The following is a 17,682-nucleotide window of genomic DNA, read 5'->3' as shown; positions in this document are numbered from 1 at the left end:
TAATCTATTTGATATATTACGTTTAAATTATTAGGAATATAGTAAACAATGATTATTGTTACTATCGTTGTTCTAATGTTACATCTTTTATCGATTTCGTCGTTACATACTTTGTCTCTTTTTTTTTTAAAAGAGTCGAGATATATAGTCAATATATATCAGTATAATTTACATAATCTGATATAATATAATTGATTACATTATGTTAACTATATTGTATTAACGATATATCAAATAAACCATATTAACCGTGTCAATTATAAATCGATTCAAAGTAATGAAACAAATTTATCGATAAAAAATGATTTATACAAAATTTCGAACGATTACGTTTCTACGAGAAATTTACTAAATTTGTAAACGCTCGAAAGCATTATTAGTTAGTCGGAAACGTAGAGATTTTTTTAACGACGATTTAGTCCATTCGATTTTGACGAATTTGATGAGTATGAATCGATTAAAAAAAAAAAAAAAAAGAAGAAGAAAGAAAAAAACAGTTATTGTATTTACAGTCAAGTGCATTGAGAGCCACTGTCAAAATAGTAACCCATCGGTCAGTGGCACCCATTGCTCGAGCCATAAATTCGCTGACAATAATTGCGGCCCAGGCTTGAGAGGCCAGAAATACGAATGCCGAACCGGCACAATTATGTTCGCTCGTTCGAATCCGGCCCGCGTATTTATTTCATCGAAAAGCTGCCGAATCACTGTAATGACATTGAGTCAACCAGCAAACGTACTACACACACCAATCTTTCTCCATCCGGTCAGACAGAAGCGGCCGTTTTGATAGCAATTTGTCGCGACTTTCGAATTACCAAGATGAATGATGCGAATTAAATAGTGTCGATCGTAATTCCTTTTCCTCTTTTTTTTTTCTTCTTCTTTTCTCCTTTTCTTTTTTTTTTTTTTTTTTTTTTTTACTCAATTCGTTCTCCTCCTCCCACCTTCTCCTTCTTCTCCTCCTTCTCGTTAATTCAAGCAATTTGATATCCGATGATAAATACGATTTAAAGTACGTATCACATCATCGAGAGAAAGAGGAGAATTTTGTAAAACAAAAAGAAAAAGGAAAGAACGTAAAAAAGAAAAGAAGAATATCTTTGGATAGATATAGTTTGTTTATTTATGAATTTTTTTCTTTATTTATTTCTATTTACTTTTTTAATTCTATTGTTTCTTTATGTTATTTATCTTTTCCTTTAATGTATAAATTTTTAATTCTTTTCTTTATTTTCTTTATTTATTTATTTATTTCTTCTTTTAATGTATAAATTTCATATATTAGAGAGATTGAGTAATAAGAAAAAGATTTATAATCGACACAAAGGCGAATACATGAAATTTATTATATCGATTGAAATGAAAATGTAATATGAATGAAAAAGTTTTTAATCGTAGTAATATAAGATTTTGCTAACGAGTAATTAATTCGATAAGTTTCGCGATGCGTAACACGTGTTCTTAGAAATAATGAAAATAAAAAGAAACTGATAAAATGTTTGGGAAAATTTCAAGGAAAGAAAAAACGTGCGGGAAAAAGAGTGAATAAATCGTAAGAAAAAAAATTAAAAAAAGAAAAAGAAAAAGAAAACATCGAAGGATACAACACTGTCTTTTTTTAATCAATAGTGACAGAAACTTCAATTATTTAAATCGTTGTAAGAATTTGTGAATCATCGCGTCGAGTCGATTCATTTTTACACGTCATTTAACGCATTAAACGATAAATTATCGTCGAGGATGAATCATAGAATTAAAAAAAGAAAGAAAAGAAAATTCATTTAAAAGATAATATCCAAAAAGATATATAACCATGATCAATGATGTAAATTACCTTGTAAAATGTTATCCATTGCTGGTGATCATAATTCCCTTCGCGCCTTTCTCTTTGTATAAATTTATTGTTAGTCGTGTCTGTTATTACGATTGTCTGAAAGAAAATGAAATTTATAACATTAGACATGTATGCCTAAGTAATAAAGAAAACAATTTTTCTTTCTTTTCTTTTCCTTTTTTTATTTTTTCCTATTTACGAATCAAATCTCGAATCATTTTCAATTAGATATGTAGAAAATAAATTGTAGAAATTGACGTTTCAAGGTATCAAAGACATTCAATAAAATTGAATATCCCTTTATTGGCTACACAATAATATCGATTCACGTATATACCGATACTGATAACAAAGGGTTCATTCAAAAGAAAGAAAAGAGGTGAAAGGGCGAAAGAGATGGGATAACGAGTAAAGAGTATATTCTTGTCAAATCGTCGTACCAACATTGTTTTATACGACAAATATAAAGTGGTATAGCAAACAAGAAATATAAGCATACACGTTTGTGTTCGACGAACCGAAAACTTTGATCGTCCTGAAATAAAGACCATGAGAAAAGAATGGACATGGGGTGAGGTGAGAAGGTAAATCGGGTTAAAATAAATCAAAGAAAAAGAGAACAAAAAATAAAGAAAAGAAAGGAAATGAAAAAAGATTATATCGAGTAAATAAGATACATTCTAGTTGAAATAGTTTTCAATAATTTTTATTATCGATTAAATTAATTTTATTATTGATTTTTATTTATTGACTTACCTTAACACGACTTAGAGGTAACATGGAGTCGTTCGTTGAGTTTTCTGTATTGGTATTTCGTAAAACGAATGCTTGACTCACGTTGATTCTCCCCTATAATATTAAATAAGATTAGTGTAACAAAATTAATTGATTAATTAATTAATTAATTAAAAAAAAAAAAAAACGAAGAAAAAGAAAGAAAGAAATTGAAACGTCAAACGTCCTTGTAAGATTTTTTCTTTTTTTCGTTTTTCCTCCCTTAACAAAGAAGTAACTCGCGTTAATAAAAATTCATTACAGAGTCTACGATCTTTTTTTTCTAAATACAAACACTTCGTAAAAATAATGAATTAATAATTGTAATAATAAAATCTTACTTGTAACAGAATCAATGCTTTATCCAATAGATCCAAACATTCGTTAGATTCACCAAGAACGAGAAGGCTCAATCCATCCTTCGTTTGTTCGGAACTGTAACCAAAATATATAATCGTAAATATGGGAATCAAATTATTGTTATAATTAAATGAAATTGAGAATATTAATCATGCGATACGTGAACAAGACAGACGTGTGCCTGTATGGCGATAGTAATAGAAAATCCATTTGATTCGATCGATTTCTCATGTAATTAAGGGAGTATTTAAGTACATATGTACATAGATATAATGGTAAATACAGATAGAGAATTTCTCACGAGGCTCTAGTAACCACCCTCTTTTTTCTACCCCTTTCTAACCCCACTAGTCATGGCTCTTTTTGCCTGGTAATAGTAATAGCAATCATACTTCTTGCTGTATTTATCCTTATTTCATACTTGTGCTAAGTCGATTCATAGAATCGCTTATGACCGATTTAATTCATCTATCGGAACGGCAGGAAACGAGAGACATATACATACATACATACATACATATATATACATATAAATAAATACACATGTAGACATATACAGTTAATACTTACGTACCTTTACACCTTCCTACTTTCAATCCTATCAAAGATCGCATTTCTAATTCTACCACGATAGAGTCGCCACTATACTTTTCTATCAAGCCGATCGTTTCGATAAGATTCATGATCGTCGTATGTGAAATATATTTACACACACACGCGCATATATATATATATAATATACTCATACATATATTTTATTCTTTTTGAGTGATATAATTACTTTAGTGTTCCTTACACTGTCCTAGTTTGGATCGATTTTGTAGTCTCTTTTCACTCAAGTGTCCGTCATTATTCGATGCTCGACATACATACGTACATACATATATACATATATACATACATACTACCACGTTTACGACTACACCTACTTGATCTTGGAAACTTTCGAACGGTACGATAAGCGTGCAAACTATCGTATTACTATGCTAATGAAATAGAAAGGAAATGAAAATTGTTCAGGCATCTGGCCAAATTCTTATAACTTTTCGATGGACATACCATAGACGTACACACACTCTTTCTCTCTCTCTCTTTTTCTTGATTTTTTTTTTTTTTTATTTGTTATCTCTATTTGGATCATAGCCAATTCTATTCTCTATAGATCCGGAACAAGAAATAATATTGCACGACTTTGACACACTGCCAAGAATTCATTCAACTAGAACGATCTTATTCGATAAGAGAATCATTTAGATTTAGTTAAGTTACTTCGGTCATTTATTCGTACGTCTACTAACACATATATAATTTAATAACCATAAGGCCTTCGGGACATCGTGCGCATCACTATGCCGCATTGATCATTACAACGGATCGATAGATAGAAACAGAAAGATCGATAAGAAACCAAATTGATCGTCTCCGTGTATCGATCGCCGTTAGAATCGATGGTTGACGCTTTATTAAATTCAAAGTCGTGAGCGCCGCTTCGATGAAAGAGCATCGTACTAAGGCTCTAATCTTCTGAATCGTTGGAAAATCGTTTTAACGTGTAGGCATAGTCCGTACACAGATACCGTAACTCGTTATCGCGTGTTGCTATCGCACGAGACGGGAAAATATTTCTATGATCATTCGGATTACAGTCAAACATCTTTTTTCTCTTTTCTTCCTTTATTTCTTTCTATCTCTCTTTCCTTTTTTTCTCTTTCTTTTTTTTTCGAGAAAAAGAAAAAATATCTAATCTTACATGATACACGTTAATTCTAATCTTACGTGATACAAGTTATTTCGATATATGTTTCTTCTTTCTTTTTTTTTCTTCTTTCTTTTTTTTTTTTAAAGTAATAAATTTCAGAATAACTGCATACAAATATGTACAAACACAAACACACGCGTGCACAGATATATACACTTTATTAAAGAATGTCATTTATTTCGAAATGCATTTTAAACGAATAGCATCGATAGACATTTCGAGTTATACAAATTGGATCGAGTTTTCAAATGATATTAAAAATCGATTATTTTCTTTTCGATACTAGTTTCGAACTAATTTTCATTCTTTTTCAACCTTTCATTTTTATTTTTATTTTTATTTTTTTTTTTATATATATATTTCTTTTTTTACACTACAAGCCCAAGAACTTTTGTTTCAACCTGTATTCACGATTCGTATCACGATTCAAGAAGAATAGATATATTAATTAACGCTTTAATTAAGTACGTGTTTTATATATCATGTCAACGTTAACAATCGTGATCTTTCAAAATGATATTCTATACTTCGTTATTATATACTAAATGAAAAGATAGTAATCTCCATGATATACATATATTCATCATTATCATCAAAGAAGAGTAACTTGAAACTAATTAAACACGGTTCGCTAATGAAACCTAGTTTCCTCGCGTTTTATTTTAACTCCGTCAAAATTTTATTTATTACAATCTATTATTATTATCTATCGTCTCAATACGAAATTAAATCTAATAAGACATTAATATTATATATTAAAATCTACGTAATATCTAATGACTTTTCTCTTTACGTTTTTTCTTTTTTTTTTTTTTTCTTTTATTTCATATTATATTTATCTCGTTTAATCTGACCTCACTTCTGACCACCCTCAATCCAATCCATTTATTTTATCCTTATATATTTTTTTTCTTATATACATTTATTCATCCCATATATTTATCCTTATATCGGACATCGTTTATGTTCGTCGATAAAAAAAAGACAATCCTATGTCAAAAGAGTTTCATTCTTAAATACGTTTTCAATTATAATTTGATATATTCAATTTATATTTTGATAATCAGAATTATAATTTCAACTATAATTCAATTATAATTTGATAATCAGAAATCCATAAAATTCCTTCTTTTTATTTATTTTCATTTATCTCATATCATCTCGCGTATACACATATATTTATCGATCATATACATATATTTACAGAGACATCGTTTATATATTCGTTAACGAGCTAATAAATAGTCGCAGTATCCTAACAAAAAAAAAAAAAAAATTAAAAAAAAACAAAAAAAATAAAAACAAAACGAACATTGTCTCTTATTTCTACTTATTGTGAATAATTATCCCGTTTCTTTATTATACAATTTCAAGCAGAAAGCGGATACATAAGAATGAAAGAAATAAAAAAATTGATATATAAATACCGTACGTCGGTAGATACACACACACACACACATTTAAATACATACATATATACATACATAGAGATACATCCATATACGTGAAGAGCGTTTACGAGCAAACGGATTTACAATTCGATCGTAACTGTCGGCATTGGCATAACGCCTTTGGCTACGCCACTGCCCACTCTCAAAGAAAATCATGCATTAGCACTATTGTAAAGCTAGAAACTCTCTCATGGAAAAAGTCATGGCGTTTGTTTCATAAAGATGGTCCATGTGATCTGTGCGTAACGTTCCGCGTCGTACCGCATTGCGGAAAGTTAAATGATTCTAATAAAAACACTGGCCGTTACGTTTAGATACGCAAAACTCGAGTCCTGCGTTTTTATCTTTTTACAACAAGGGTTCTTTTTTCGTTTTTCATTTCTTTATTTCTTTCATTTTTTATCTTCCTATTATTTTTTTTATTTATTTTCTTTATTAGTCGCTTCATCCAAACAATCATCAAAGTCCATCAAAATCGTTTCCCGGATCGTTTTTGAATTCAAAAAAAAAAAAGATAATTAAATGAGTTTTTTTTTTCACGTAATTCCGCAAACAGATTGTGGATTGTCGAGAGGTTAAATCTTACAATTGATTAATAGAATATAAATCTTTTTAATTGGGTATTATAATTGTTTATTAGCATCATTTAACTAAATCGTTTTTTTTGATTAATACGTATAAAATATCTAATCGTTGAATTGAGTGTGTTTTTATTTTTCTACTTTATTTTAATATGATATTTTTTAACCGTTGATAATAATTATGAATTAAAAATAAATATAGTATTTAGTTTAATACTTTTTTGTGAAGCAGTTGTTGATTGTCATTTTATATTAAATTATGAATAGTATATATTTTAATCGTCGTTAGAATATATTTGTGTTAAATATTGTTAAATTTATATTCAGAGATTTTATGCTTATATTTAATAAGACTAATAATAGTAATATATACATACACATGAAATAGATATATGTCTATTGTATTAAAAAAATTTTTAAGTATCAAATATAATCGACGATATGATATTTTCTTAAATAATTCGATTATATCTTGCTTGATTATAATAAAAGTTAAATCAATATTCTTATAAAGTGAATTGGTTGCTTAACCCTTTGCACTCTGACGTCATAGGATGACAAAACTATTATTCTGTAGAATCGTTGAGTCATCTCTAACGTGACACTTCATTAAGTTAATAAAACATAAACGAAAACAAAAAGAAATGGAAAGGAAAACAGATTCGTTTGCATTGACATACATGTATGTACATATACAATATGACTTTATTAATTCAGATTTTTTTAATAAACATTTAATAAACCTAATTACTATCGTTAATAAAAACATGTATTCAAACTAACTAAGCATATTATTTTTTCGCAAGTAAAATATTAAAAAATAAGCGAAGAAAAAACGAAGAAAAAATAATTATGCAGAGATTTCAACATTAACATTATTGATAATAAATAATTAATTCTTGAAAGAAGAAAAGAAGATTGGACATCTGACAAAGAATCGAAGAATAATTTTTTTAATAAATATCAACGATAATTTCTATGAAAATTTCTACGAAATAATAATCGGTATAATTTTATTAATGCATTCTTCAAATTGATGGAATTAATTTTGTTATTTAACAACTTGCAAAATTTCTTCGGATTTTAATATTGAAAAATATTAGAATTAGAAATTCGAGTGCAGGAATTAACCAATCCAAGATTGCTAACAATAAATACTAGAAAGTCGCAAAGTTAGGCGTTGCGCTTTTACAGGTGAGAAGATCGTGTGAACCGCTACTAAAAAGGGAAAGACCTATATTCTTAATAACGCTCTAACCGCGCTAATAGCTCTCTAATGACAACATAAAGACAGGTGATATTTAAAGACTCTTACGTTTTGCCGTAACAATGTTAATAGTTCTTACTTCAAGGACATTTTCAGAGAAAACTCGAGCGAATGGAGACGCCTCTCTTTCTCTCTCTTTTTTCGAAGATAATTGAACTATAAAATAAAATATATATATGTATATACATATATATTTGAACACAGTAGAAATTGCAAATAAATACAGAAGAAAAATTCAGATGAAAAGGAAAGAGAGTAATAAAGTTATTTTCGAGGTAGTAAATGAGATCGTTAAAAAGACAAAAAGAAAAAAGAAAAGACCAAAAAATGGAAGAGAAGAAAGAAAAAAAAGGAAAAGGGAAAGAGAAAAGAAGAAGAAGAAGATCAAAAACAGATCGTCGAAAGAGATTGGAAGATAGTATTTCAAGAAAAAGAGAGTAGAGAAGTGAGGATGAAGTAAAAGAGAGAGAGAAGAGAGAAGAGAGAGAAGTGAAAAAGAGAAAAGACAAAAAGAAAAAAAGTGGAGGGAAGAAAAGAGAAAAGAAAAGAAAAGAAAAGAAAAGAAAGATCGAGGAGTAGAAAAAGCGGAGAAGAAGATACGATCTCGGGAAGTAGGTCGACAAACTGCAACGAGCGAAGAGAAAAGTTAAAAGAGGAGTAGTAAGGAGTGGGGAGGAGGGTGGTAGAAAGGAAAAGAGAAAGAGAAAGAAAAAGACAGAAAAAGAGAAAGAGAGAGAGAGAGAGAGTAACCAATGATGACTCGAAAAGAGGGTGGTTTGAAGACAAAAAAATAAAGAAAAAATTAGAAAAAAATTAAAGTAGAGAAAGACTGACAGACAAGAAGAAAGACAGAGAGAGAGAGAGAGAGAGAGAGAAGAGAAGATAAAAGACAAAGAAAAAAAATAGAAAAAGATAGAGAGAAAGAAGAGAAAGACGAAGGTTGAAGGACGAAGGACGAAGGACGAAGGACGAAAGAAAATTTACTGTATGCCGGAGGCTGGAGTCTTGGTAGAAGGGTAAAAGGATTGATGGACGACCATAACTCAGTAAGAAACCCGGTCAGGTGTAGAACTGGATCACTGAGAGATCCAGAAGTTGAACCTTTATCGTTTGAACAATCTTCCAGCGTCGTTTCGTGACTCCCTACTCTCGCGTGATAGACCCAATCGCGACATGACGAGTCAAGGGACCTTCGTCCATAAACGCTTAACTTTATCGTTCGTTATATGTACCGGACGGTTTGGTTCTAAAACCTCATCGTTAATTATTTTACCGAGAGAGTAGGAGAGTATATAACTGAAAGACGAGAGGAATTGTAACACGAGAAAATTTAGATTAAATCAAATGGAGCTGATTGAATTTTTTTTTATCGAGAGACATTGTCTATTTAATTAATAAATATATCGATTGACTCGACGTAATAAGCAGTCGTAAAAGCTTCATATATATTTTTTTAAATATACATATATTTATTTTTAAAGAATTGTAAGTTTATATATATCTATATTATTCATTATATGTATTACAATAAAAAAAAAATAGCAAGCTTTTCCAGTTTCAACTATATCGAGTCAATATATATATAGTCAATGTAAAATAAATTTCAAAGAAAATTAAAATCACTTTTGATGAAAGATATTCTACCATGTTTATTAGTATTCATTGGATCAATAGTTCAAACTAATAAAGCTTTTATTACCTTCGTTATCTTCCTATTTCTTTCTTCCTTTAAATATATTATATTTCAATACTTCAACGTAAAATGAATTCCTAATAATCGAATTCTCCGGATAGGAAAAAGAGACATTATCGTTAAATCATAGATATCTAACGATAGATGTGAGAAATTTACAAGTAAGAGAAGAAACGATCGTCTCAATACGAAGTCTTAGACAGTTAACAGCTGAATAAATAATTCGAATTACTCGACTGCTATTTGCGAGTTATCTGCCTGATAAAATACTTTCCCTGGTAAATGAGTTAACTAAATAGAGAGGAAAAGAGAGAGAGAGAGAGAGAGAGAGAGGGAGAGAAAAGAAAAGAAAAAAGAAGAAAAGAAACACATGCACATGCATAAACAAACAAACAAACAAAATAAAGGGAGTAAAAAGTAGAAAAAGAAAAACAACAAAAAACAACAAAAAAATTCTAATGAATCCCGCGCTAAGCCAAGTATATACCGTAAGAGAAGGTAGACTGATTTATGGTGATCGTGTTCCGCTCAGAGGATCATTATGACACTGTTAGCTTTCGTCGTTGAATTCCTGGGATCGGAAAGGGTGATAGCACGTGTATATATATATATACGTATATATAATTGTATGTATATTCGTATACACATGTTTGTATATATGCGTATGCATACGTGCATGCATGTATGTATGTACGTATATCTATGTACATGTATGTATGTATGTACGTGTGTGTATATACGTGTGTGTCAGAGAAGGACAAGCTTAAACTATTCTTTTTCTTCTTCTTTTTCCTCTTCTACCACCTTCTTCTTCTTCTTCTTCTTTTCTCAGTGAAAATACTCGTAAAAGATACAGGTCCCAGCGACAAATCATTCGTTATCTTTCCAACGATGATCCGCCGACGCTAATGCGATTCCACGAGATAAGGTAGGATCTCGAGTGAAGATAAAGTTTACTTTTATATATACATATATACATACACACATACATACATACAGATATATATACACTTTACGATTTATCTAAATTGAAAGTGAACCAATGGCGCGGCACTTTGTAAAGAGAAGAAAAAAGAGAGAGAGAGAAAGAGGAACCTTTTGAAATTAATAGAAAAGATACTCTCTATCTTTCCCCCATGTAACATATAATAAATCTTTACGGTACATTCCGTGTCAAGTTATACGAGACATTGCCTGTGTAAATTAAATAAGACGACACGAATAAACACGAATAATATTAACTTAAACAGGCGATCCCTTTTTACATTGACTTCGAGATTCCTGAGGGTTGTTGCTCTAGAGTAACTTTGCTTTTTTTAATAAGGTCACCCACGTTTGCTCGGAAATGCACGAACGCGAGGATAAAAGCTCGCGGCGAATCAAGATTTACGTATTTTTTCTCTCTCTCTCTCTTTCTCTTTCTCAGCTTATCCTTTCCTCTTCCTCTTATTTTACCCCTTCTTCAAGAGCTACGATAAAACTATACGGTTGTATAGTATATACCTACCTACTAGAGGAACCTAACCGATACGAACTGTTTCATCGAGATGAGAAAGAGAATCGAGCGTATGGAAATTTTTCAATATTTTTTTTTCTTTTTCCTTTTCTTTTCTTTTTCTCTCTGTACTCTTTTTGTTTCTCGTTCTCTCGCTTATCTCCTTTTTCTTTCCTTTTTCTTTACTTCTTCGTTTATTTCTTTCCTCCTTCTCCTTCTTCTACTCCACCTCTTCATCCTCCTCTTCTTTTCTTTTCTTTTTTTTTCATATTTTTATTTGCGATCGGCAACGAGGAATCGTTGACGCGGAAACGACTTTATGCCAAAGATGACGAAAGATAGAGCGACGTTTCTTATGGTGAGAGTGCCTCGAGCAACATAACGCTATCTCTTTCTTTCTCTTTTTTTTTTCTGTCTTTCTTTTTCAATTCACCATCATCGTTCTTCCTCTCTATCCTTTCTCTCTATCTTTCTCTCTTTCTCTATCCTTCTCTTTCTTACGGCTCGACAAGAAGAATCATGGGACTAGCGCATAGGAGAAACCATAAAGCCGTGCGATGAATGATATCGCAATAGGCTGTCGTGCTTATCATACGCGATATATTTTATGAGTCAAAGCTTATGCGAGTACGGCTGAAAGAGAATCGACGAGATGACGCTGAGAGTTCGCTCGCGTAGACGTAATTTTCGGATTTACGAGCGATTTTCAACCTTACCGTTGACTCCTTTCCGTTTATTTCGCTTTATAGATGAGTTACGACTCGAAAATGAGTTTTGCTATATAATAAACCCTATATATATAACGGAAGTTGACTGTTCTTATATATAAATATTCATACGTATACATACATAGATATATATATATATATATATATATATACATGTATGTGTGTGTGTGTGTGTGTGTAGGGTAGTTAAAAAAATTTGGGACCAAACTTATACTATTATCGAAGTTAAATAGATAAAAAAAGTTTCTATAAACTTATACTCGAAAATGCAATATCGAAAAGATATATTTTTAAATAATTATATATATATATATATATATATATATATATATATGATAGATTACTTGTGTGATATTTGATTTATCATGGCATTTATAAAAAATAACTCAGACTCTTTCAAATATTCCAAACTTTATCGGAGATAATAGTAAATTTATTTTGTATACATTCCCAAAGTTTATTTTTTGCTTCTATCGTAGTTTTATAAATCGAGTCTTTTCATTTTTATGAAAACAAAAAAAAAAGAAAGAGAAAGAAAAAGAAAACTGTAATTAATTATAATTATAATAAATATTATATTAATTTATCAATCGTAAGTAAATATTTTTAAAGGTATATATATCTTTTTAATAAAGCACTTTTGGATATAAGTTGATATGAACTCTTTGGACACTATATATATAATAATAATAATAATAATAATAATAATAAAATTAAATTTGAAGAAATTGCAGCAATTTGTTTTTACCTTGGCAAACGGGCGAGGTAGAGCAAAAGGGATGAAATCTCCTTAACTGTGAGGGTTTCCCTCTTCGTTGTGTCCTCGAATTCGAGAACTGGTCTTCCTGTTGTGTCCGTATATCCTAAAAAAGAAATACACGTTTATTCTATTAAATATATTGATAAAAAAATTAAGAAAAAATGCGTTACATCGATCATACATTTTGTAGCAATTGTTAATCCTAAATAAAAAAATAAAATGGATTAATACGTATCCAATTTAAACAGATTATTAATTGTATATTCATTTTTATGAAAATCCGTTTTATTGTTGAATATATTAGAATGCAATCTTTTTTATTTATTTACTTATTTATTTTTTAATAACATTAATTTATATCCTTCCAATGAATCTGATATCAATATATACACCTAAATTTAATTTTTGTGAAAAAAATATATATATATATTCGTGTAATCTTTGTATTTTGTCCATTCTAATATCTACTAATTACATACAAAATATACAATATTTTTTTCTTGAATATTAAAAAAAAAAAACAAATAATAAGAATAACCAATCGTGAGATATATCTACACGTAACATCCTATTAAACATAGAGAAAGAAAAAAGAAAAAAAAGAAAAGAAAAAAGAACAGAAAAATAAATTGCATCAGAGAGCCGATGAATCCGATGATAATTATTAACTCTAAATACTGAATTACGATATAATGACGTCGAATTAATTGAAATTTCGTACAAAAAAAAATCGGAGTAAAAAAAAAAAGGAAAAATTAATTGAAATAATTATTTCCACGCTGTAACGAAACTTTATTAACGAACATTTTGTTTGTAGAAGTTTCTAATAAAAAAAAAAAAAAAAAAAAAAAAAAAGAACGACGAGAAAAAAAGAGAAAGAAAGAAAAGAAGAAAGAAGAAAAGAAAATAAAGAAGAACAATCATCCATAAAATTTCATTCTCTTTCATTTCGTTTCAATCGCTCGAAGGTATATACACCGGATAAAGAAAGAAATAAAACGAAAAGGAGGAACAAAGTAGGATCGTTAAAATGTACTTTATTTACGCTCGAGATAGCATTAAGAAATGCTCCTAGGTACTGTCCATTATCGAAATACGTAGTCGGTAGACTTAGAGAATACTCACTGGTCGTAATAAATCGTGCTCTTTAAATGCGAATAAATTCTGTAACGAACGGACTCGGATAATAATAATAATAATAGCAATAATAAAAACAACAATAATAATAATAATAACAATAACAATAATAATAATGACGACGACGACGATGATGATGATGACGATGATGATGATCATGGTTCTGTTTGTTACAAGAAAAGATTTAAGAGAGATATTAACGTAAGGGTGAATAAAGTTATCCAAAGTCATTCAAGACTAAACGAAATTTATTTTGCTTCTGATTGTCCGATGTAATATATGTTATTATACGTACGTATAAAATAAAAATTATACGTGGCTTTTTCGTGACACTGGGATCTGAGATTACAACTGTGTAAGTAACTCACAACAAAAGTCCAACTATCGCGCATCTACTCGGAATGGCGCCAAGAATATTACGAGGAACTACTTTGGAATCATCTTCTTACTCAAAGAGTTTAATGATAATTCATTGCGGCGTTAAGTTATCTGGACGATTACCCTGTAACGTGATAATAATGTTCAGTGCCGGTGGCGAGCAGAACCTTCTCGCGTGCTCGTCTCTTACATATATACATGCATTACGTTACATATATAGATATATGTACATATACGTACATACATACATAGATATAACGCCTTCCGTGAGTTCAGTTTTCCATGAGCTACAAATATGCAATTTTAATGACACCCGGTAAGTCTCTTCTCGTTGGTATCGCGAACACGAATTATTTACCACCGATCTCTAACAAATTAATAAATCTTCTGTTTTTTTTTTTTAAGTGTCCTACGTTTAAACGCGATTCAATTTCTATATGAAGATTCTTACAAATTTAATCGTCCTCCAAAAATATAAGTATTCTTATATATGTATGTATTTTTTTCTTATTTTTAGATTATATTTTATTTTATATAATTATTATAATGTTTGGGATTATTGATTTGAAACTAAACACATCTGTTGTTTAAGAGTCTAAATTCGTAGAAATGTAGCAAATGATAATTCATTACTTATATATTAAATGAACTTTCATTTACAAACACGGTGTTAGTAGTTAAGAGTGTATGGAAGTGTATTGAAGTTTTATTTTATTATTGCTATTCGTACGATATATTATTATATCCTTTTTAAATTTCACATTTATTTGTCTATTATTATTATTATTACTATTATTACTATTATTATTATTATTATTATTGTTTTTAAATATCATTGCAACTCGTACAATGCAAATGTCAATCGCCACTCTTCAATCATCCCTTCTTTTCTCTTTTAGATCCTAGACAAATGCATCATAATCAATCAATAAAAAAAAAAAAAAGAAAAACAGTGAACATACAATATACAAATAATAAATCAAAGAATCAGATAATTCCCAGAAATTACGATTGACTTCGGTTAATTTAATTTTTCATGATCAATACATAAAATAAAAAAGAAAGAAAAAAGTTTGTAACATTATCAAGCTTACAGTATAAAAATAAGAAATCAGAGAGGAGCAGATACGCGGAAACGACGAATTTAATCCTTTATAAAAATTTAAATCTTTATAGAATTAAATTCAAAAAAAAAGAAGAAAGAAAAAGAAAAAACAAGAAAAGAAAAAACAATCTTGTTACTTTAGGGTGTCGATCTATCCGTTTCTAACTATTCTACGTTCCAATGGTATACTACGAGAAAACGTGACGGTTCTTCCCGACTTAACTCTTTACGACGGACTCGAAGATATTATACTGGAAACGTACAATTACGACACGTTTAGCCACTAATTCGATAGCGAACCTATCGAAGGAGAAAGAAGAAGAAGCAGAAGAAGCAGAAGAAGAAGAAGAAGAAGAAGAAGAAGAAGATTAAGAAGAAGAGGCTACGCTCGTTTTGCTAATAACGCAGAAGAATAGCTTACGACCGTGGCACGAATCTTTTGCTCGTTCATCATAATCTCTCTCTCTCTCTCTCTCTTTTTCTTCCTCTCTCTATTCCTCTCTTTCTTTCTCTCTCTTTTTCGTCGATAAACAAAACCGAGAGAATAATTTTTTACGTAAATCAAAATAAAAAAAAACACTACGAATTTTATCTATCGAATTAAATCGTTTAAAATCTACGAATATTTTTTTCTTTTTTTTTTATAGAAACACGAATCAATTATACATATACATATATATATATATACATACGTATAATTTAAATATAAAATTAAATAAAACATGTAAAAATTAAAGAAAAAAAAAAAATTAAAGATGTAAAAGTAAGATGAATAAGAAAGAGAGGATCCCAAGTAGCCTTAAGGTTAATATCTATGATAATACTACCATACAAGTCGTTGAATTCGTGAGAAAGATGAACGATAGTCGGATGGATACGTCAATATGCGTGCCATTAGACGCTGCCATTCGAATTTATCGCATGGCACTACCCCGTAAATCCGTGATTTCTAATTACACGCCTGCGATCGTTCGCCTTTCTCCCTTTCTATCTCTCTCTCTCTCTCTCTCTCTCTCTCTCTCTCTCTCTCTCTCTTTCTCTCTCTTCAACTCTTTAGTTTGATGCAGTCGCCATCACTTTTTCTACTTAAGCTTTTATTTATTACGACTATTGAAGCGCGATTGGCTTCGATCGATTTCTATTAAAATGAAAAAGACGATAGGATGATCGAAGAGGAAGAAAGAAAGAGTGAGAAAGAATGAGAGAAAAAGACAGAGACAGACAGAGAGACAGAAAGAGAAAAAGAGAGACAGAGAAAGAGACAGGGTAAGCAAGAGGAAAGAAAGTACCCGTGAAGCGTGTAATTCACCGTCGACAGTCCGTGAATTATTATCGCCCACTTTGCCGTGTCAGGTTTTGCGAGATCAAAAGAATATATAGCAATGCCAAGGCTAGAGATCTCTCTCATTTGACGTCTTTCGCGAGCGTTTAATCGCTTAATCGCTCGCGATTTCGCGATTGGATGATTCAGCGATTGGATAATTGGTCTTTCCGCATATCGATTACGTCTATACGTTCCCGAATTAACGTCGTTATCCTTCTTCTCACTTTATAGACTTTTTCGTTTTTCTTTTCTCTTTTTTTTTTTGTTTCTTTTTTCTTTTCGGCATAGAAAAAGATTGATAATTTGATTAATCGTTTCGTTAGACGTATGTATGTATGTATATGGGTATGTATTACTTTCGAATATGGTAGCAGATTTTACAACATGTAAACATATCGAGATCATCGTTCGATTATGTCCTCCATTTCTCTCTCTCTCTCTCTCTCTTTTTCTCTGTTTCTTTCTTTTTCTTTCTGTTTCATCATCGTCGTCGTCGTCGTCGTCGTTGTTGATGTTGTTGTTGTTGTTGTTGGAAATTCTCGTAAAGTACGTACACGTGCGTTTATAGTGAAAGAGAGAGAAAGAGAGAGATACAGAGAGAGAGAGAGAGAGAGAGAGAAAGAGAGAGAGGGGGAGAGAGAGAGAGAGAGAGAGACAAGTTGTCTTTACGTGCGTGGTAATGTGGGAAAAAGTTTCACCTCTATTAACCTTGAATCTTTCACCTTTCGACAGGCTATCGACTTCTGCATACCGCTCGTCTATCATATGCGATATATGTTCCATCTCTTCCTTTCTCGAGTGGCGGCGGCGACGGGTGGCGGTGGTGGTAGTGGAATACTGCTTACATATATATATATATATATATATATATATATATATATATACACATTGCTATATTCCGATCTTTGACCCTACTCTCGCACATTGGATATTATATCTCCGAATGGGATATTGGTTATATCGAAATGATGCGTATATCTATAGAAGATATATATATGTATGTATGTATGTATGTATGTATGTATGTATATAT

At 30.4% G+C, this 17,682-nt stretch overlaps 1 protein-coding gene across 5 annotated transcripts in view; it reads right to left on the bottom strand.

Moving 5' to 3' along the window:
- The window catches only part of LOC127071818 (puratrophin-1-like), a 340,266-nt gene that overhangs the window by 108,556 nt on the left and 214,028 nt on the right, over positions 1 to 17,682 (bottom strand). For all 5 annotated transcript variants that reach the window (XM_051011526.1, XM_051011527.1, XM_051011528.1 and 2 more), the window contains 4 exons: positions 12,694 to 12,808; positions 2,953 to 3,046; positions 2,594 to 2,686; positions 1,838 to 1,933 (listed from right to left, as the gene is read on the bottom strand). In XM_051011526.1, the coding sequence (XP_050867483.1) occupies positions 1,838 to 1,933; positions 2,594 to 2,686; positions 2,953 to 3,046; positions 12,694 to 12,808 (398 nt within the window). The remainder of the gene's footprint in view (positions 1 to 1,837; positions 1,934 to 2,593; positions 2,687 to 2,952; positions 3,047 to 12,693; positions 12,809 to 17,682) is intronic.

The sequence above is a fragment of the Vespula vulgaris genome, chromosome 23, assembly GCF_905475345.1.
Source record: "Vespula vulgaris chromosome 23, iyVesVulg1.1, whole genome shotgun sequence".
Taxonomy (NCBI): Eukaryota; Metazoa; Arthropoda; class Insecta; order Hymenoptera; family Vespidae; genus Vespula; species Vespula vulgaris.
Note: the sequence above shows the minus strand (reverse complement) of the source record. Positions and strands in the feature narration are given on the sequence as shown.